This window comes from Puma concolor, chromosome E3, assembly GCF_028749965.1.
Source record: "Puma concolor isolate L17-30 chromosome E3, mPumCon1.1.hap2, whole genome shotgun sequence".
NCBI lineage: Eukaryota > Metazoa > Chordata > Mammalia > Carnivora > Felidae > Puma > Puma concolor.
In genome coordinates, this window is record NC_141682.1 from 28,821,618 (window position 1) to 28,844,108 (window position 22,491).

The 22,491-nt window shown below is 50.4% G+C and overlaps 1 protein-coding gene across 1 annotated transcript in view; it reads right to left on the reverse strand.

Annotated features, from left to right (window-relative positions):
* The window catches only part of XYLT1 (xylosyltransferase 1), a 313,363-nt gene extending 291,351 nt beyond the window's left edge, over positions 1 to 22,012 (reverse strand). The window contains exon 1 of the mRNA XM_086692976.1: positions 21,510 to 22,012. Within this exon, the coding sequence (XP_086549102.1) occupies positions 21,510 to 21,848 (339 nt within the window). The 5' untranslated portion in view covers positions 21,849 to 22,012. The remainder of the gene's footprint in view (positions 1 to 21,509) is intronic.
* Between the last annotated feature and the right edge of the window lie 479 nt (positions 22,013 to 22,491).

Consider the following 22,491-nt stretch of genomic DNA (forward strand, 5'->3'; position numbering starts at 1 on the left):
ACATCACAGATACCGTGGCCTCTTTACTTAATCCTAAGACCCTGTGCGCTTGCCAGAGGCATCATGGATTTCCTACCAGTTTGGGGGACACTGGGGTGTGTTAGGAACCACTAAAGAAGCATGCACACCAACTGGTAAAATTCATCCTGGTTATAATCACTGCCTTGAATTTAGGTGAGAAAGCAGGTACGAGTTGGTTATGTGACTAGATCAAGGCCACACGGCCACTCACAGCTGAGCTGGGAACAGGATCCCGTCCCTACCACTCTGAAGGTTGGACGGACAAGCCGAGAGCCTTGCCTGCCGGTTCCTCATCCTCGTCCTTGTCCTCCTCTTCCCACAAAGACTAGAGGGAACAACACTAGCAAGCACTTTATGGTGGTTATTATGTGCCCAGGCCCCGTGCTAAGTGAGCTACCTGTATCGGCTCATCTATTTCTCCCAAAGAGCCTCCATGATGGTAGACACCGTTACCCCTTCGTTTTACAGACGAAACAAACTGAGGCACAGAGACTCGGCCTAACTTGCCTAAACTTACACAGCTGGTTAGTGACAGAGCCTGGATGGGAACCCGCAGCAGAATCCACCTGCTTGCCTAGTTAGTCCCTTGTACCGCGCCCCACCCCCACCCCCAAGTCAGACAAGGATGTGCGGGGGAGGGGGAGCAGAGTGCCATACAAATGTCACACCGTGTCCCCGCTCACACACACACACACACACACACACACACACACAGAAAATGGTTCCTCTGAGCCCGGAGAGCACACCCCCTTCTCCCTAGGGCGAGGCCACGTTCCTGCCTCTCTTCTGTGCTCTCCTGATGCGTCCGTGTGGGGCCAGCTGAGCTGTCCAAGGCGGGGAGGGGACAAGTGTGCAGCCCCAGCCTGGGTAAAGGCTCCGATCCGAGCAGTCAGCCTCTCACCTGCCCCGTCCGTGGGCTTGGAGAACGGGAGAGCCTGAAGAGGGCAGGAGACTGGAAACCTGCCAGGCCTGGACCGCCGAGGCCTCCCCCACCCGCAGGAGGGTAGGGGCAGGGCCAGAAGATGGGAGAGGAGACCCTCCCCCGCGCCACCTTGTCCCAGCCAATCTGCAATCACATCAAGAGGACGGAGCATTAGGTCACTTGGTGGTTAAGGGCGTGGGCTCTGGGCCAGCCTGCCTGGGTTACAATGCAGCTCTGCCTCTCACCAGCTGTGCAGCCTTGGGGAAGCCACTTCCCCTCTCTGGGCCCCACTTCCTCTCTCCACAAAACAGTGACCAACAATGCTCACATCACAGGCAAGCATTAAAAGTAAAATGCTTGACACGTGGGGGGTGGTTAATAAATGGCACCTGCTATTAATTGCTGTTATTATTTAATTATTATCACCCTGCAGCAGCAGCAGCAACATCAACCACAGACCTCTGTATCAGCTACTAACGACACACGGTGAACCTTAAGGTGCTGTCGGGATGGTTGAGGAGCTGAGAAGAAACCACAGAACAACACATGATTCTAAGTTCTAGAGGAATCTTTGGCCTTTGGATCTTAAAATCTCTTTAAAGCAGGGTTCCACAGCTCTGGGTTTCAGAGTATCTCATCATCTGATCTTTCATGCAGTTTCTGAAGGAAACGAAAATGTTTACTGAGCAACGACTATGTGCCATTCACTGTTCTAGCCCTGGGGGGTCCCCTGACGGATTTAGTGGGCCAGAGAACAACTCTGAAGGTAATGGGGAATGGCAGTAAGGTCTTAAGAGACTGGAGTTTATCGTCAGGCAGAAGGGGGTAGATTCTGGGGGGAATGAGGCCCTTTTCTGCACACAGCCACACGAGAACAGCCACCTGTACACATGGTAGGTAAGGCTCCTAGTAAGTCCCTCTGTGGGGTGAAGGTCACGGCTGGAACGAGGGAAGAGGTGTGTAACTTGGGCAGAGAAAACCATAAAAGACCTAAAACTGGGGAGTGTAAGGGACCCAGAAATCCCTTAGACCATTAAAAAAATTTTTTTTTAGTGTTTATATATTTTTGAGAGAGAGAGAGAGACCCCAAGCGTGAGTGGGGAAGGGGCAGAGAGAGAGGGAGACAGAAATCTGAAGCAGGCTCCAGGCTCCAAGCTGTCAGCACAGAGCCCTACACGGGGCTCGAACCCATGAACTGTGAGATTATGATCTGAGCTGAAGTTGGACGCTTAACTGACTGAGCCATCCAGGCACCCCTCCCTTAGTCCATTTTAAAGATGGGGACAGAATGGCCCTGAGAGGCTACCCAAAACCCCATAAAGTGAGACACAGAGCGGGGCTGGTCCCCAGGTGTCCTGACTCCTGGAAGTCCAAATCTGCTTTGTAAAGTGTGTAAGTGATCCCCACACAGCACAGCCCCCACAACGTGTAGACACTGCCACCAGGCCCAGGGCCAGCTGTCCTTTCTCTCTGCCATCGATCTGGGTTAATGCCATCAGGCTGGGGTGTGTGCAGGATGCCACTATCAAATGGCTCAAGAATGCAGCACAGTGGGAGACCTGGACAGCAACATGCAGAAGGGTGAAACTAGACCACTTTCCTACACCATTCACAAAAACAAACTCAAAATGGATAAAGGACCTGAATGTGAGACAGGAAACCATCAAAACCCTAGAGGAGAAAGCAGGGAAAAAGCTCTCTGACCTCAGCCGCAGCAATTTCTTACTTGACACATCCCCAAGGGCAATGGAATTAAAAGCAAAAATGAACTATTGGACCTCATGAAGATAAAAAGCTTCTGCACAGCAAAGGAAACAACCAACAAAACTAAAAGGCAACCGATGGAATGGGAAAAGATATTTGCAAATGACATAGCGGACAAAGGGCTAGTATCCAAAATCTATAAAGAGCTCACCAAACTCCACACCTGAAAAACAAATAATCCAGCGAAGAAATGGGCAGAAAACATGAATAGACACTTCTCTAAAGAAGACATCCGGATGGCCAACAGGCACATGAAAAGATGCTCAACGTCGCTCCTCATCAGGGAAATACAAATCAAAACCACGCTCAGATACCACCTCACGCCAGTCAGAGTGGCCAAAATGAACAAATCAGGGGACTATAGATGCTGGAGAGGATGTGGAGAAATGGGAACCCTCTTGCACTGTTGGTGGGAATGCAAACTGGTGCAGCCACTCTGGAAAACAGTGTGGAGGTTCCTCAGAAAATTAAAAATAGATCTACCCTATGACCCAGGAATAGCACTGCTAGGAGTTTACCCAGGGGATACAGGAGTGCTGATGCATAGGGGCACTTGTACCCCAATGTTTATAGCAGCACTTTCAACACAGCCAAATTATGGAAAGAGACTAAATGTCCATCAACTGACAAATGGATAAAGAAGACGTGGTTTATATATACAATGGAGTACTACTTGGCAATGAGAAAGAATGAAATCTGGCCATTTGTAGCAACATGGATGGAACTGGAGGGTATTATGCTAAGTGGAATAAGTCAGGCAGAGAAAGACAGATACCATATGTTTTCACTCACATGTGGATCCTGAGAAACTTAACAGAAGACCATGGGGGAGGGGAAGAGGGAAAAAAAAGTTACAGACAGGGAAGGAGGCAAACCATAAGAGACTCTTAAAAAAACTGAGAACAAACTGAGGGTTGATGGGAGTGGGAGGGAGGGGAAAGTGGGTGATGGGCATTGAGGAGGGCACCTGTTGGGATGAGCACTGGGTGTTGTATGGAAACCAATTTGACAATAAATTTCATAAAAAAAAAAAAGAAGAAGAATGCAGCACAGGACAGGGGAGTTCTGATGTGGAGGTGGAGGGAGAGAAAAGGGACGTCGTTCTGAAGGGGCAGGCGGCGATCGGAAAAGCCCCTGCAAAGGCAGGAGTGTTTCTGTTGGACAGAGAGTGGCAGTCACGGCAGAAAAGCTCTGGAAAGATCACTGGAGCCAGAATGGTTTTGTACAATTGACAGTCAACTTTTTTCATCTGCTGGGTTCCACCTCCAAAGCACATAATGTCTAAACCAGTCGATGTTTTTAGGTTTTAGGGCAACAGGGAGGATGAATCCACTAACAGAGCTGCGGGGAGCACCGGTCAGAGACCACTTTATAGTGGCCGGGAGTTTCCTGCAGCCCCTGACTTTGTCCGTCCCCAGATGACGTGTATGCCCTTGTTCACGAAGGTCACATTCTGTCCCCCTCTCCCTTCCTCTGATCCACGTGTGACCACCTTCTATTTGTTTCTTCATAAATGTCACCTCCTTGGACAAGCCTGTCCAGGTGACCCCTTCCTTTACTGATCGGTCCCCTCCACCGGGACATGAGCTAGTGGCAGGCAGGGACCCTGTTTTATTCAGTGCTTCTAGCATAGTGCCTGGCACACAACAGGCCCTCGGTGACGTCTGCTGAATGAAACAGCACGGGTGAACGCCCGGGGCAAATCTATACAGCCACGTACTCGTGTAAAAGTTCTAGAACACGATACCTGGGAGAGCGCCAACGGATGTTGCTGGGAATATGCCGAAGTCAACCCCCTGCTCACCAGGCCGGCATCCCCTTTCTGCTGCATGGAGCCAGCTCTGTGCTTAATGGGAAAGATGCCTCTTAGCCATCTGCCCAGGGACCACTCTCCAGTCCCCACCCAACCCCGGCAGGTAGCGAACGCCAGGACAAGGAGAACGCTGGCGTTTACAAGACCCAGGCAGGCCCAGCCAGCCTTCTTATTCAGGAGGAAGGAGGCCAGTAGGAGAAAAAGGACACAAGGTTTGCTCTGCCTCGATGTGGGCAGGTTCCGAGACAACATCGCACCCACTGGCCCAGGTAACTTCGAACTGCACGGGCTCCCCTTGTTCCTCACTGCTTCCTTCGTCCAACAGCCTCAACACAAGCACTGAGCACCCACTTAGGAACAAGGAACCCGCAGCCTATTCACACCACAACTGCAGAGGAGGAACCAGGTTCCAGGAGGTTCCAGGAGGAACCAGACCAACACTCTGTGCTTCAGAGTCCTGAGGGGATCTCAGTGCAATGCCTGTATGCTTGCATGCTGTTTCATGAAGTGCTGTTTTTATTTTCATTTATGGCCCTTTCCTACTTTCTGTTTATTCTCAATGATTAAAAAAATAAACTAAAATAAAAAGTGGACTCGTGTGCTAATCATTTTAATCTTTCACATTTCACGTCAAAAACTAAAGTGCCTTTGAAATAGGCTATAAATTTTCCTCTGGGCCCAGGGCTAGCCTCATCCCATGGGTTTTGAAATGAGCTGTTCTTATTTGCATTAATCACCCCATGATCAGAAATTCCAGGTTGGTTTCTTCTCTGATTTGACAGTTATTTAGAAGAGGTTTCTTTCTTTCTTCTTCTTTTTTTTTTTTAATGTTTATTTTTGAGAGAGAGAGAAACAGAGAGAGAGTGGCAAAGGGGCAGAGACAGAGAAGACACAAAATCTGAAGCAGGCTCCAGGCTCCAAGGTGTCAGCACAGAGCCAGACATGGGGCTCGAACTCACAAACCGTGAGATCATGACCTGAGCAGAAGTCAGATGCCCAACTGACTGAGCCACGCAGGCGCCCCTCTTTGTTTGAATTTCTCAGTGACTGCCTCTGAGAGGCTAGTTTTAAATGTATCTTATTAGGGGCGCCTGGGTGGCTCACTCTGTTGAGCATCCGACTTCAGCTCAGGTCACAATCTCACAATCCGTGAGTTCGAGCCCTGCATCGGGCTCTGTGCTGACAGCTCGAAGCCCGGAGCCTGCTTCGGATTCTGTATCTCCCTCTCTCTCTGCCCCTCCCCTGCTCGCACTCTGTCTCTCAAAAATGAATAAATGTTAAAAAATTTTTTTTTAATAAAATAAATGTATCTTATTGTTTTATGAGTGTGGCCTGACAGATTTCTACTTTTGAAATCTACTAGATTTCTCGAGACAAATGAATTTCAAATTTTAATTACAGTATCTTAACACATCTAGACAATAGCCTTTAAAAAGAAAAGGCTGGGGTGCCTGGGTGGCTCAGTAGGTTAAGCGTTCAACTCTTGATTTCAGCTCACGTCATGATCTCACAGTTAGTGAGATCGAGCCCCACATTGGGCTCTGTGCGGACAGTGTGGAGCCTGCTTGGGATTCTCTCTCTCTCCATCTTTCTCTGCCCCTCCCCTGTTCTCGCTCTTATAATAAATAAATAAAAACTTAAAAATAAATAAAAAGAAAAGGCCATCCCCTAGAATAAACATAGCTTCAGACAGACAGACAAACAGACACACACACACACACACACACACACACACACACACACACACACACCTTTATAAAAGAGGTAAACAAACCATTAACTTGGTGGGGGGCCCAGAACTACACTTAAGGATTAAGGGTGTCTGATCTAGGAATCCCACACTCAGGAATCACACCCACAATGGCACTGATGTACTGTAGCCCCATTTTATTTTATTATTATTATTTTTTTAAATGACAAGCTAACTTAATTTTTTTTAATGTTTATTTATTTTCGACAGAGAGAGAAAGAGCATGAGTGGGGGAGGGTCAGAGAGAGGGAGACACAGAATCCGAAGCAGGCTCCAGGCTCTGAGCCGTCAGCACAGAGCCCGACGCGGGGCTCAAACTCACAGACTGAGAGATCATGACCTGAGCCAAAGTCGGACACTCAACCGACTGAGCCACCCAGGTGCCCCTGTAGCCCCATTTTAAAGACTAAAACTGAGGCTGCCAGAGACGGAGTCAGGTATAACAGTAAATGATAGCTGAGACCATCTGTCAATTCCACTAACCCCTTCACCACGGAATCCAACTTTCTTCTCAAAGGAGTACTAACACAGCACCAGGTCTCTGGCGAGCTTCCTAAAGTGGGTTCATTGTGCCAGGGCACAGCCAGCAGCCAGGCTCCTATAGGCGAGCAGAACTTTACGCCTGGGAAAAGTGGGCTGGCTAGAAAAGGAAGCTGACGCAGCTCTCTCGACAAGCCCCAGAAAGAATATTAAGTCATTTTTCAGGCAGTGCCGAGGAACCCTGAGAGAGGGGTGGATCCCGGGGAATCCTGACGTTGTCCTCCCCACCCTGGGAGTGTCTCTGCCAGAAAAAGTGGGGCGTCATTCGGAAGAGGGCGAGCGGGCAGGAACAGACACAGGACCCACGCCTGCTCCACGACACTGACAAGGCAGCTCCTCGGGGGTGGGGGTGAGGGGTCTCAGCTCCAAGGCTGAGGCCACGCACAACGTAGGCAGTCCCCGAAGGCACATTTCAGCACAGTGTTTCAATGAGAAATGACACATGCTACCCTGGGCTTGAGATCTGATTGGGGACGTCGAGCCGTACCCCTCTGCTTCCCAGCAAGGAAAGCAGAGCAACAAGAGATAAACAGAAGTCAATCAGAGCAGAAAGTGACATCGGAAAAACTTGCCTAATTCTGCCAGACCTGTTTTGCCGCATAAAGATAAGAGTCATTTGGACGATGCGGCTTCAGCAGAAGAAATTAAATGGTGGCACCATTCCCAAAAACGGCTAAAGCAGTTAATGTCAGGCATGTTCCCAACATCCTTGAAGGTACTGAGCTGGAAGGACGGCAGTCCATTAAAGAATGGTGGTTCTACGGACCCTCCATTTTGCAAGCCTAATTACTCTGCTGGAAAGTAAGCCTTGTTCCGGAGTCTCAACACACAGAAGTTATCACTGAGCAGGAAAACTAAGACTCTCGAATTAAAATACACTTGTGAAAAGCAAGCCATGAAAAACAAAAGCGATGCTTAAACCAACTCCTCTCCTAGGTATATACCTAACATAAATGTTGACATAACATATATATATTTATACATATATATATATACATATATATATATATATATATATATTTTTTTTTTTTTGGAAAACACCTGCATGAAAATGCTCACAGCAGCACTCTGCCCGAAACTGGGGACTTCCCAAAGGCCCATACACAGAATGGATACGTAAACTGTGTTATATTCCACAATGACATGCCATACAACAACGTGAATGAGCACCTACAAGTACAGGAAACAGGTCAGCAAAAGGTTTTGTAGACGGCCAGACAGTAAAGACCTTGGGCTTTGTGGGCCATGTGGTCTGGGTCCAGACTACTCACTCTGCCATCACAGGGCAAAACCACCACAGCCAGGATGTAAATGAATTGGATGTGGCTGTGTTCCAATAAAGCTTTATGTATGCACCCTGAAATTTAGATTTCACATACTTTTCACATGTCCCAAGATGTTATTCTTTTTTTGATTTTTTTTTTCCCCCAACCACTCACAAACGTGACATGCATTCTTAGCCCACAGGCTGTGTGAAAAAACAGACAACCCAGATCTGGCTCGGGGGGCTTCAGTCTGCCATGTTCTGAGAGAATCTCACACACTCTCATCTCACATAATGCTAAGCAAAACAAACCAGGCACAGAGTTGAACAGACAGCATGATCCTGTCTCTACAAAGAAGCGGGAGTAACCTACGGGGTCAGATCACGATCAGGGTTTCCCCCTGGAGACGCAGGTACTGGAAGCAGGAAGGAGAAGGATTTCTTCGCGGGGCGCGGAAGGGCGGTGAGCTGTCACGCTCTCTGCTCTGGATCCGGGTCCCGATTACTCAAGCATGGCCACTGGTGGAGCTGGTTTATGATTTGTGCCTTTTCGCTAGGTGTGTTCTATTTCAAGAGAAACTTAGCAAAGTTGTTAAAATCAAGGCAAGCCCATTTGATCCGCTTCGAAAACAGAAGCGTAAAGAGAGTCCCAGCCATCCAGTGAAATTAGCTACGAATCCTGTGCTAGTCAGGTGCCCGTCAGTGCTGGAGTGTTTAATACGGGGTAGATTCGAATCCCTGTTCCTCCAGCTGTTATCCTACTTCCTTTAGGGTGAGGTGCGCTTCCTGGTTTAAGGGAAGGCACTACCATCAGATTCCAGGCAGGCTGCTTCCTCGGTGTTTGTAGGGAAGGATGGTGTTCGCCGAAGTTCTGTTCCTCCTCGCATGGCAATCTGCCATCACTCGCGTTACCAGAGACAGCACCTGGCAAAACATGTGGCCTTCGGCCCCGCACCGAAACCGGTGCTGGACCCACACAAAGGAGAGAGGCCAAGCCTGGCTTCCGTGTGACTGAGAGAATATGCAGTCAATTATTTTTTCTCGCAGCCAGAAGCCGAGTCTCCCTGAAACCCATGCTTGTAATGATTGCTGTAATTATTATGTTAATATAAATCAGCAACTTATCAAAATATTACCCCCAGATGCTGCCTCTCTGCTCTGAGTCGACAGGCAGAGGGTCCAGGCCGTCCCCCCTGCCCTGTTCTGTGTGCCAGGATGACGGGAGCTTTGGTGACAGTACTTCCTACCACGGCCAGACGCCAGCCTACCCAGTGCCCAGGTCCAAGTCATTTCCATGCCTGTCCTTGCTTTAGAGGGGCGTGTTCTGCACTTTCCCTCACAGTCTGACGCTGGGTGACCCACTCGCTGCTGGGCCTTGGTATTTCTATCCACGCAATGGGCAAACAAACAGCGCCAACCCTCCTGCAGAGCTGTTCTGAAGAATTCCTAACCAGAGCTGCTCTGTTAAAACATTGTGCATCACACGCACGGCATCTGATGCACAGGCTCCCTGATCACACTGCCTGGGTTCAAACGCCAAGGGTACTGCTCTGCAACTTTGGGCAATTCTTCACCCTCTCCATGCCTCAGTTTCCTCATCTGTGAATGGGGACAGCGTCATAAAGTGGTTGTAAGGATTCGGGGAGATCGCCCCGGAGATGCCGTGTAGCGCGGCGTCAGGAACTCAGCAAGCGTTTAATCTACCAGAGCAGTGACCCTCACCGGCCTCTTCCTCCTCTTCAGAGTGATTCTGACAGTCATACACTCAAATCCTAACTGCAGTCTTCCAGGTAACACAATTAAGCAAAGCAGACGGGCAGGTTGGAGATGGGCAAACTGAAGAGTGGGGCCCTAAGTAGGGAGGGGCAGCCCTATCTCCCTTTCCTCAAATGTATACTTCTATGGGAAGGAAGGCCAGAACTTCACATTTTTAAATAGGAACCCCAAATTCGATGTTTGCTTGAAATCCCTGATTCTTAAAGGTTGGCCAGTGATTTAAGATTTTTCAATGAAAAGAAGAACAAGAAGGAGAAGGAGAATTCAGTGCTGCCTTTATTCCATCTGTGGCCCAAAGGGATTTTCTAGAAAGTGTCCACTCTTGTTGGGGGTTCATACCGCCTGCTGTCCTTCCGACAGAGGGTTTGTTTGCTCCACATGATTTGTTTTTTTTTATTTTTTTTTACCCTAAAAGAGAGTCAAAACAGCAGTCAGCCTCTTGACCTCAGAAGAGTGAATCCAGGCCAGGCCCAGTTGCAAACCCGGCCATTTTCCGTGAATGCGCCCCACCTCCGCGTTACCTTCTCTAACCCGTTCACTGTCATCACCTCGTCTTCTAAACAAGAGAGAATCAGATGCAACAATTCAAAAACTATCCCTCAATGGGGCTACAGGGGGGGGAAAAAGCAGGTAATGAGAGTATTTTACATCAGGGATGGAATCTTCTGTAACCGCCTGATGACAAGTAAATGGGGTTCTCTGTTTGTGTCTTTTACAACGGCTGCCCCTTCGGAGCTGGGGATAAAAGAGAGAGAGAAAGAGAGACAATGAATAGGCTTTTATTTCAAAGAGAACATCTGCAAAGCATGGTCCTACATTAAAAAATAAACAGAAAACAGCCACTAGTCTGGGGGAAAAGAAAAAAAGATTTCCCATTACATCTCTAATTAATAAAGCCTCATTTCACAAGGAAAGAAGAAAAACAGAAAGAGAGCAACTTTCCCACATCTCCAAAGAGAAGATGCTTAATGAGGGAACCACTGTGTTACTTGACCCATCTAATCTGGTTTTAATATTATCCTTAAATAATGTACACATTAGCTCTCCGTGACCAAAAACATTTGTTTATTTTATTAACATGAGCCTGGTTGAGTGCTGAGACTTTGTGAAACTATCAGGCCATCCTTGGGCTCTCTTTTCATTGCTTGTCTCCTTGCTCATTATGAACTGATTAGCTGTCTCTGCTGCCCTTTTGAATTGCTACTCAGGCTGTACTGGGTTTCTGCTACCCTGGTTCTGGACAGGAGAGTCTTGATTCGGGGTTAAGTTAACGGAGTCATTACAGGCCCATCTGGGAACGCATTCATCATGGTTAAGTCCATGTGTGACAACACATGGGGGGCTGACATACACAGTCAATGCGAGGCCAGCGTGCAGCGTGAATCTAAGAGATGCAGATGAAGAACCCAGACCCAAGTCCCCAAGATGGGCCGGAGGAGCCCCATTCCTGCAGGAGCGACACAGGCAGCAAATGAGAATATCAGGGAGATTCCGCTCAGACCCAGTGCACAGTTCCTAATGTGTGACTTAAATCCTCTCCACTCAAACGTCAGAACAAAATGGCACTGCTGTTTACCAAAGGAACAAAGTGTCTTCACGCAGGTTAACCCGACATTTACCAAACTTTGGTCATTCGGGCACTTCCTTGTCATTAGCCACCAAAACGGATGCCATCATTAGGATACAATTAAGGCTTGGTGCTCTCACTTACGCATTTTCATCGTGGTAACCAACCTTTTGTACTTAAACGCTGCTTTACTCACATGCTAAGCAGTAAGAGCCCTGAAGCTGTCATTTTGATTGAACGGTTATATTTGTATGTTTTCCCTAATACACGTTTAAAGAAACATACAGCATTACAAGTTTTAAAAACATTCACCCAAGCAGCAGGGGCGGTGTGCATGGGCGCTGTGGTGGATGGTCTGATGTGTGGGTTACTCGGGTGTGTTCAGTTTGTGAAAACCCACTGAGGTGTGCATTTAGAATAATGTGCACTTTTGTTTATGCAGTACATTTCAGTTAAAAAAAAAAACACTTAAAAGAATATACCTCACATTTCAGAACTGAATAAATTTTGCAGAGATATGGACAGAAACTCTATTAAAAGCTGCTTTAAGGGGCAGGGGGGTGGCTCAGTCAGTGAAGTGTCCCACTCCTGATCTGGGCTCAGGTCATGATCCCACATCGGGCTCTCCACTGACCCTACATAGCCCGCTTGGGATTCTGTCTCTCTGTCTCTCTCAAAATAAACAAATAAACTTAAAACAATTATTAAAAAAAAGAAAAAGCTGCTTTAATCACTGGCAGATCAGAACTGGGGTGCAAACCACACTTGGGATTCCTGGGACCAGTCTGGAGCTACTCTGGCAAAAGGTGTCCATCAACCAAAACTAAATAAAATTAATCCACCTCACCCTCCAAAAATCCTCACCGGCTGCCTCTTGTTTTCTCTCAGTTCCCCAACTGCTTCCATTGCTACGCCTGTAACAATTTGATTTTTTTTTTTTATTTAAAAAAATTGGTATTTTTTTTTTTTTTGAGAGAGAGAGAGACAGGGTGCAAGCAGGGAAGAAGCAGAGAGAGAAGCAGACACAGAATCTGAAACAGGCTTCAGGCTGCTGTCGGCACAGAGCCCGACGTGGGGCCCTGAACTCGGGAACTGTGAGATCATGACAAAAGTCATGATCAGAACAGGTCAGAGCCAAAGTCGGACGCTTAATCAACTGAGCCACCCAGGTGCCCCTGTAACAATTTGATTTTAAAATTTTTTCTGGTTTCTGTTTATCTAGGGGTCACTCTGCCCCACGACCATCAAGTCCATGAAGGGTGGAGGCCCGTCTGTCTTCCCCACGTGCTCTGCACAGTGCCCTGCACACGGCAACTCAAGTGACCTGGTGAATTAACGTGCACACTGATGGGTGGGTGGGAAGTCTCTAGTGATTTCCCTCATTCACTGGTTCCTGGTTCCCTAGGGATTACCAGGCACATTCTCATCTATTCATCGAATTAGGTCCTCTCAACCCAGGGTGGGCAGTGGGCTTAATCATCTGACAGAAGAGCCAAAATGGCACACAAAAAAAGACAGAAGTAACAGTTGGTCCCTGACAGTGTTGGAATCCAAGCCAAGGTGCTCCAGTAGAACGTTCCACTCTTCCACCTGCCGTGCCCAGCTCTCAGGAAACCCTCAACACCCCGATACATGCTATTGTGGGGCGAGGCTGTGCGGGGAAGGCAGGCCATTCAAAACGGCACGTTCTCTGCATGCTGGTTTACCAGACTTGTAGAATGTTGAGGACTGCTGCCTTCACAATGGCCTAATCCTTGTAAGAATTTGCATCTTCTGAGTATTCACCCACTGCAAGAAAGGGAAGAAAACCTCCATCATGCCCAAGGCAAGCAAAAGCAGTCAGGTAAATAAGTGCTGTGAATAAACTGCATGGGGATAATTGACAGGTGACCACAGGCACTTATTTTTAACAGGGACATCTTCCAGAGAGAGGCTGCAAATTCAACAGCCTAAAGGGGCCAGTCAGATACAAGAGGGGAAAGAAAAGATCTTGGGGGTGGGGGTGGTCTCAGGAATCTGGAGGGTCTCAGAAACAGTCCCTCCACAGCCCGGCCAGTTGAAAAACAAGCAAGAATGTGGGCCCCGCACTGCCAGATCTTGTGACTTTTTAAAGGAATTCCAATAATCCGTATCGTTTTATAGCATATCTTAATCCTCAAACTTCAGTGCCTTTTTATTTTAATATACTGTGTGGCCAAACAAAACCTACCCAAAGGGCACAGATCAGGAGGGAAAACGTGAGCACTGATCATGGGCCAGAGTTGTGCCTCATCACCAGGCCCTCCCAGGTAGGTGCCTTCATGGTTCGTGCACGGCACACGAGAAAACTGGGCCCCTGAGAGCTGAAGTAACACATCTGAGTCCCACAGATATGAATGGCGGAGTTCAGATGCTACGAACTCCAAATGTCAGAGCACTCCCTCTGGCCCGCAGACATCACAGGACACGCCTCCCAGGCCCCACAGCCTCTGACCACCTGCTCCCCTTGCAACCCTCAGGCAGCTCACTGCTAATCTCCAGGCTCCTTATTAAGCAATACGAAGAGCTTGAGCCCCATGAGTGGAGCAGTGCAGACCTCATGCTAGGCAGTTTGGGGCATCGGTGGGAGACTTGAGGGCTTCCAGGCCCCTGAATCACACCATTCCTGACCCCCAACCTGTCCAGACGAAACCTTCTTCTTGTGTCCAAGAGGCCACTCTGGGGAAGTGAAACCAGCAGTGAATCAGGCTAGGATGCGAAAGGAACCTCTCTGTTGATAGCCTGAGTATCGGCAACGGCGCCACCCTTCACCTGATGGAAGCTCACTGCAGTGATCCTCCCAAGGGCAGGGAGTACGTCTGTCCTGTTCATAAAGGTCGTGGCAGTGCTGGGCAGAGTGCCTGCCATGCTCTCACTGTTGGAGTGGAGGATGGATGGATGGATGGATGGATGGATGGATGGATGGAGGATAGACAGATGGATGCATAAATGCATAGATGGATGGATGGATGGATGGATGGATGGATGAATGCATGCACAGATGGATGTAAGCACAGGTGCACTTGTGAATCAACAGATGTGAGAGGAGAGAGGGAGGGACAAGGGACTTACTCAACTGGGGACAGAGATTAAGAACACAGTATGTGAAGTCACCACCAACCTTCAATTCCTATAACTGGCCACTTCTTAGCTGTTCAACTTCCATCCAACTTCTTGCCTTAGTTGTTATTATTTGTAATCAGTAAAACAGAGGAGACTGAGCTGCGGCACCTTGTAGGAATTCATGAGATCACGTCTTCCTCCTACTTCTACGGGGTCTGGTGTAAGGCAAACTTTCAACGAAGAGAGATCCTGCTCACCTTCCTCACTGTTATGATCACAGTTACAGTGGCCACGCCCCTTGGGGAAAGGACCCCTGCATCAACCTCTCCACCCCATCAGCTTGACTCCTTTGGGCTTAACCAGTGTTTCTCCTGGCCAAGGATTACAGCAAAGGATTCCCTGGGAGGAGAAACGCTCGTCATTAGAATCCACAGACACATTAGCCTGGATTAGATACCCAGATAAGCCAGCAGTCATCTGGCTGCGACAAACCGGGCCAGAGACAGAACAGACCCATTTCACTGCCCAAAGAGGGCCCAGAAAGGGGAGATCTTCCTCCCAAAGAGACTTCGGAAATGCCCTTATTTGCCCTCCTTCCCCACCTGGCTGGCTGTCTGGGCTCCTAGGCCCTGATACTAATAATACCAGTCTCCCTGCTCACTCCAGTGTTGAGCGGGTCAAGGTGACACCCATCCACCCTCCCTATCTCCCTCTTCTCAACATCTCTGGCTTCCAGTAGGGGGAGGAGGCAACCCTAACCACAAGTATCAGAGGGGCACAACCTGATGAGTATCTGCGGGCAAACGGGTAGTTTCTGTTGCAGGCGGAAGGAAGTGCCATGAGACAATCGACCTGCATGTTCTTAGAGATACCTCCTTGCCTCGCCCAGGCTCTCGGGGGCAAGTCATGGGCTCCTCCGGAAAGAACCACAGAGCAGTTTAAATGGGCGGGGGCAGAAGCAGGAAGCCCGTTGATGATGAATGAAGGGCTATTTCCACTGGGCAAGGAACCCTGTGTTGCACCCTCCTTCCTTCCTTTCCTGGCTAGAGAGAGCGGAGTTCAAAACTCCTTCCTCTGGGCCAACTTAGCAGTTCAAGTTCAACCCTTGTATGGACGCTGCATGTTTCACTCTAGGGTGTTAACCTACCATTCTAGGACCATAAAAATCCCGTGCTTGGGGCTGGGCATTGTGACCGAATCAACCACCTCTGTGCCTCCTTGAAGCATTGTGATTCTAAGGTTGGGGACCTTCTCAACATGCTTGGAAGAGGGAGGGTGTGGAACAGAGGAGTTAAGAGCCCAGATTGCCTGGGTTTAAATCCTGCCTCTGCCATTTTTAACTGTGAACCTTGGAAAAGTCGCTGAAACTCCCTGTGCCTCAGTTTCCTCTGCAGCGTGAGGTTGAAATGAGTTAATGTTTGTAAAACACCCAGAACAGGGCCTAGTTACATTAAGCACCATGACTGTTGTCACAACTGTCACAACTGTAACACAATTCGCTGAAGGAATAAATGAGTTAATACAGAAGAAGCGCTTAAAACAGTGCCTGGTACCTTATAACTGCTTTCTGGAAAGTCATTATCATTATTATTCCTATTCCCTATTTGTGTCATTGTTTAGGGGTCTGATTCAATGCAAGCTGCAGCCCTCCTCCTCCTCTAGGGTCAGCACATTTTTTGGAAACCTGCGGTGAGAAGTGAGAAAAGTGGTCTCAAGATTTTCAAGAACAGCTTGGCCGCATGAAGAGTTTCTCAAAGAACTGCACACACTAGGTGCTCAGAAACCTGTAGGTCAATCGGAAGAAGGCGGACCCGGGTTTGGATCCCAGGTCTGGGACTCCCCAGCACAGGGCTCTTAGTGAGAAGGTGCTTCACCTCTCTGAGCCAGTTTCCTCATCTGTGAAATGGGAACAGAAACAGTCCTATCCCACAGAGCTGGCTGGGAAGACTGGCTGAGACAGTAAGGTAATATTTGCAAAGAATTTTGTGTAAATTGAATCGCGCCTCCTTCCATCGTGGGTTTTTTTTTTTTTTTTTTTTTTGCATGTGTGTGTGAGCATTTAATAACATAATTTATGCAAACCATCTCAAGGATGCTTGGCATACAGCTGGCACTCAATAAATATTAGTGCTCCTCCCTGTAGCACATTCTATCCTTCTCCAAGTCTGGCCCACACAGCAGTGTTGGACGCACTCTACTGCCTTGGATTTCATTCAAACCCCACTTTCCATGGGAAAATGAATAATTGCGAAAAATTGCTTATTTTCAAACATACTAAGACTTTCTTTTTAAGAACAACAGCTCACATTTGAGCATTTTCGTGTGCCAGGCCCCAATCAGTTCACATGTATGAATACACTTCATCCTCACATGACCCTATGAGGCAGCCCAGCTTTTCAGAGGAGCAGAGCAGAATGATTTGCTCAAGGTCATGGAGATGGCCAAGAGCAGAGCCAGATTTGAACCCAGGTGTCTCAGACCCAAGGACACTTCACAGAGGTCTCTTTCATGTGTGCTATGACTTTTTCTCCTGCTCCCACACCTTTTCCTTTGAACTTGGAGTTTGTTGGGATTGAGGTTATGTTTTATGTTTCATTTTCTCCAAAGTATCTTCTTGGTTCTGGAAGATGGGGACCAGAGTCAACAGAAATGGGGAAATGCAAAGGGAAAAAGAAAAAGAAGGGAGCGTTCTCCTAAGTGACAAGTCTTAGGGCAGGATTAACCAAAAGACAGAGAGGAGGTCAGCCCTTACACAGTGCACCTTGTGCCTGTCGTCCGATTATATTGGCAATGTGCACCTTTCGTCTTTCTGCAGGCAGATTTATGGCCCCACTGACCATAAATAGCTCTGGGTGAGAGGGTAGCCCCTGACTACGGAGATATACTTAAGAATATTTTGTTTTCTGGGAAACACACACACACACACACACACACACACACACACACACACACGCACACAGACACACACACACAGGATGTCAGGTATCTGCTGTAATTCAAAACACCATATTTCCTTTCCTATAAAGACCATGGATCAAAGTTGGATGATTCCCCAGGAAACAGAGACTTACACCTTGGCTTCTTATTTGCAGATGAGCAAGTATCTTGTCATGCAAACTTTCAGAAGATTAAAAAAAAAAAAGAACTAGGGACGCCCGGAGTGGCTCAGTCAGTTAAGCTTTGGCTCAGGTCATGATCTCACGGTTTGCGCGTTTGAGCCCCACGTTAGGCTCTGTGCTAACAGCAGAGAGCTTGGAGCTTGGAGCCTCCCTCTTTCTCTGACTCCTCCCCCATTCGTGCTCTCTCTCTTTCTCTCTCTCTCTCAAAAAAAAAAAAACTAATCAACTAATAAACTAGAGAGAATATCTAAAGTGTGAGGAGACTGGAAGGAAAGCAAACATATATACACAATTACATACATACACCTACATGTCTAATAATTTCTGCTTTTATTTATCTACTCTATTTAATATTTTCCAGTATATGATTAAGCAGATGGCAACATTTGCAGTAAGATAAATATTGTTCAATGATGCGTATTTCTGTATACAAAGTGTAATGTATTGCTCAAGCAAAATAAAACCCCATTGAGAGTGTGAAAAAAAAAACAACCAAACCATCAATAAAATATCCTCTGTTCTCTCTGGTCTCGAAACATTTGGATAGAAACAGAAGCCACACCTCTCAGGCTGTTAAAAGCAGAGATGATCTGGATACTGCAAACCAATTTTTCAAAGTCATTGCCAAGGTCTGAAAAAGTCCCGAGTTATCTGAGCAATGTGGAATATGAGGAATTTCTGCCGAAAAATCAACATTTCAAAGGGGTCAGCCGACACAGAACGCCATCCTAAGCACGAATGTGTGTGAGGGCAATTAAAAATTCGGTTCCTTAAATGAAACTTACTGAGTAGCAGTTTATCTAAGGGCACAAGCAATAAATGTGGGGACCTCCAGAGGCCTCGCTGGAGGCCAAGGGAAAGAAAAGAAACTCTCCTGACATTGACACACACAGCTCTCTTTCCCTTCTCCCCAGTCTATTCAGAAACTGGAGTGTGAGCTTTCTGACACTCTCCCCAGTGTTTTTCCTCCCTCGATAAGTGAGCCCATCTGTTTCATAAATTCTGAGGTGACAGACAAATCCACAGCTTACTGGAGACCCAGGAAAGGAATCGGCGTCTCGGCCACAACTCTGCAGCAAGCCACCTGATAATTCTAATATTTAAGAGCTTTGGAAGAGGCTGAGGGGGACACGGGAGCTTGGAAATCTTTTCTAGATATGCTCATCTTGTGGCCATCCTCATGCTGCCTCTGACTCTGTCTGCTGGAGAAACAGCGTGTTTCTTCTTGGCTTCTTAAGATGCACCAAAAATACAATCATGTCCTTCCACTGGGGCGCAGCTCCCCAGACACAGAAGGTGCAAGTGCGGAAGCTCTGGGGCCATGGGCACAAGGAAGCAACAAGGTCTTGTTTCAGAAAACGCTCTAGAGGCAATGCTTGCCTGACACTCTTTGGGACACAACCACCAGCGCCACCAAGGGGGGGGGGGGCGGAGGGACAGATTCCCTCTGCCTTCGAGAACCCCCCCTGCCCAGCCCGCCCGAGCCGCACCCTCCACAGAGCGCAGAGATGAAGCATCATGTCCCAAGCATGCGTCTCACCAGCTCTTTAAGTGAGCCACCTGGAAAATCACAGGGAATTTTTTTTTCATGTCCCACTCCTGAATCCACACCCCAAAGCATCCCGCCAGCAGCCCGGGCAGGGTCTGCAAAGAAACCACATGTTGCAAGGGCCTTAGGGGCTCTGGAAAAGGTCTGGTCCTTTCCTAGACTGCAACCCAAGCTCAGGCGACATCGGACTTTGGGAACAGCCTGCCCTCTTCTGGTCTCCTTGAGCCCCATGGAAGGGCAGGGGCTGGGTGGGCACAGCCAGGGGAGGGCCGACCCCTGGCTCCATACAGCGTGTCTGCGCTGTGATTTCAGGAGCTAGCAGGGTGAGGGGGGTAGACGTGGGGCAGGGGAAAGAGACGAGACAGACAAGCCGATAAAATAAAATACAAATCCAGGAGAGGTAACAGTTAACCACAGCATGGTAGACAGCCAGAGAGAAGAGAGGAGGACATTACACACACACACACACACACACACACACACACACACACACACGGAGTGTGGACAGAGTACTCAAAATGTCAAGGACCCAGGAAGAAATCAGCCATCCAGGCCTCCTTCCTTCTCTCCACTTTTTTCAACATGTGGTCTCTGCACCCAAAGATACCTCCTGGTGCCTGTGTGAACCCCAGATGCAAAGGATATAGGAAGCCCCATGCCCCCATGTTCATCCTACACGTTCCCATTCCGGGCCAATGGTGCACATCCCGAACCCTCTTCCACCCCACTCTCTGGGAGGGCTCCAAATCCAGAAAGAACCTCTCGCTGAGTTTCTGCCCAAACATATCCCAAGTCACCCCAGGAGTTTCAAAGACAGCGTCTGGGAGTACTCTTCTCTGTAAATAAACGGCCACAGGACATTGGGAATGTTCTGGTTCTCCATCGGGAATCTCACTCCAGTCTCCCCCCACCTCTACAAATGAGGGAAAGACATCTACCTGCTACCCAAGCAGACAAGCTAGTGAAATGCCGTCACATCACGTCCTGGGGTTGCTCTGCCCACAAAAAGCCGCGCTCTGGCAAAGAGGGTCGCCGCCGATTCCAAAGAAGTTTAACAGATCAAAAAGCATCACGCTGTGATTGAAGACAATCTTCAGTGAGGGCTCCCAGAGCGACAAACGACACAGATATGCATTCAGTCAGTGGCTAAGAATCCTAAAACTAACCCCTGGCATCTGATGTCCCCCAAGGACTAGGAGAATCCCTGTAGGCAGATGGCATGAGGAAGATACAGACAGACACCCTGCACGTTGTTATTCCTTAAGACAGTCACTCACACCCACAGGACAGTGACAGCCTGGCCCAGAGCTGGGGACTCTGACCTCCTGTCCTGTGTGTCCTAGCTCAGTGGGCTCTCAGCAAGACAGCCCAGAGAAGGTGTGAAAGACATCCCTGGAGAAAGGCGGCGGGGGGTACAGAACAGGAAGACACCCAGATGGCCCCAGAAGATCTGCAGAAAAAAACAGTTTCAGAGCTCAGACTGTTCACACCCAAGGAAAAGCAAAGAAAACCCACGAGAGCCGAAGTCGTGATGATGTGGTCAGACACACATCGGTGGTGACGGCAATCGGCTACACAGGAGACTCGGGGAGCAGAACCATCATCCAGGAGAAGGGGGCATGCCCCATCACTGGAGAGCAGGGTGAGGAAAGTCAGAGAGGGCACCGGGGAGAGGACAAGGTTAGAGACGGAGAAGGTAGAGACAGGAGTCTCAGACAGCCAGAGATGGCAGACAGGAGCCCGAGAAGTAAGACCAGGCGCCCAAGGCTGAATCCTGATTCAGGGAGTCGGCTGGGGCTGTGGGATACCGATCCCAGACCCCAGCTGAGGCCAGGACAAGACCAGGAGACCCCAAGCAGGGACCTGAGTTCTCTGCACTCAGCTCAGCAAAAACCCGAAGAGATGCTGTGAGCACCGCCCATGAGCAGCGGCTGAGGCGCCCGGGCACGATCCGCGCACTCAGACAGAGAGCGAGGCACCAACACCCACATGCACAGTGCAAGTCGGGGCGCCCAGCAAGAGTGACGGGGAACGGGAACCCGGCCAGGCTCCGAAAACCCCCGAAGCGCCTCCTCTGGAGATAACTTCCCCAGACCCCAAGGGGGCAGTCCTCAGACTCGGGATGGGGCAGCCCACGGCCCCCGAACCTCGGCAGGGACCCCGCCCCGGCTTCCAGGGAAAGGGACGTGGAGCCAGCAGACTGGGGGAGTCCCAGTCTGCCGCCCTGGGTTCAAGGGCTGGCGGGGGCGTGGGGGGCGTGGGGGGCGTGGGGTCGGGGCTGCCTCCCTCTCTCACACACACACACCCCCTCCCTCCGGGACGCGAGCCGAAAGGGCATCTTACCAGCGCCCGCGCGGGCAGTGCCCCCCGGCTGGCCGGCTGCTGCGCCCGGGGTTCTCCGGGGCCGCCTCCCCGCGCCCGCGCCGGGGGCCCCCGTCCTCCGCCACCGCCGCCGCCGCCTCGGGCTGCGGCCGGCCCGGCGGGCAGGTCCCGACGCTCCCGGCGCGGGGCCGCCTGCTCCGCGCCGCCGGCCGCTGCGCCCCCGCGGCGCTCCCCGGCCCCGGAGTCGAGGCTGCTGAAATTCCACACGACCAGCGTCTGCAGCAGCAGCACGGTGAGCGCCGCGAGCAGCGCCGAGTGCGAGCGCCGGGCCAGCCTCCGGGCGCACGGCGCCGCCACCATCTTCGGAGCGCGGCGGGCGAGCGGGGCGCGGGGACCCCGGGCGCTCCGGGCCGCCCCCGCGCTCCCCGCGGCTCCCGCGGCCGCCGGCTGCCGCTCGGGCTCGCGCTCGGGCCGCCGCCGCCGCCGCCGCCTCGGCTCGCCGCTGCTCCTCCTCCTCCTCCGCCGCCGCCGCCGCCGCCGCCTCCACCGCCGCGGCGCGGAGTTTTCAGACGGGCAGGGACCCGGACGTCACCAGGAGGAGGGGAAGGCGGGGGGAGGCGGGGAGCGGGAGGCCGCGGAGGGGGCCGCCGGGCGCGCGCGCTCGGGGAGGGGGCGCGCAGGGCGGGCGGGGGCCTGGCCCGCGGGGCTCCCCCCCCGCCCCGCGCCCGCACAGCCCTCGGCTGGCGGAGGGGGTGGTGGCGGGCCGGGGGCCCGGGGGCCCGGGGGGGGGGGGCGGGGGGGGGAGAACGCGGGCCGGGGTGGCGAGGGGCGGGGCCTGGGGGCGGAGCGAGGGAGGAAAGAGGAGGAGGGAAAGGAAGGGGGTGGGGGCGAGCAGAGAGGTCAGACACCCTCCACGGCAAGAGTCGCGGCGGGGTGGGGGAGAAGGGGACAGTTTCCACGACACAGGGAGAGAGGGGAGGGCAGAAGAGCAGGGGAAGCTTTG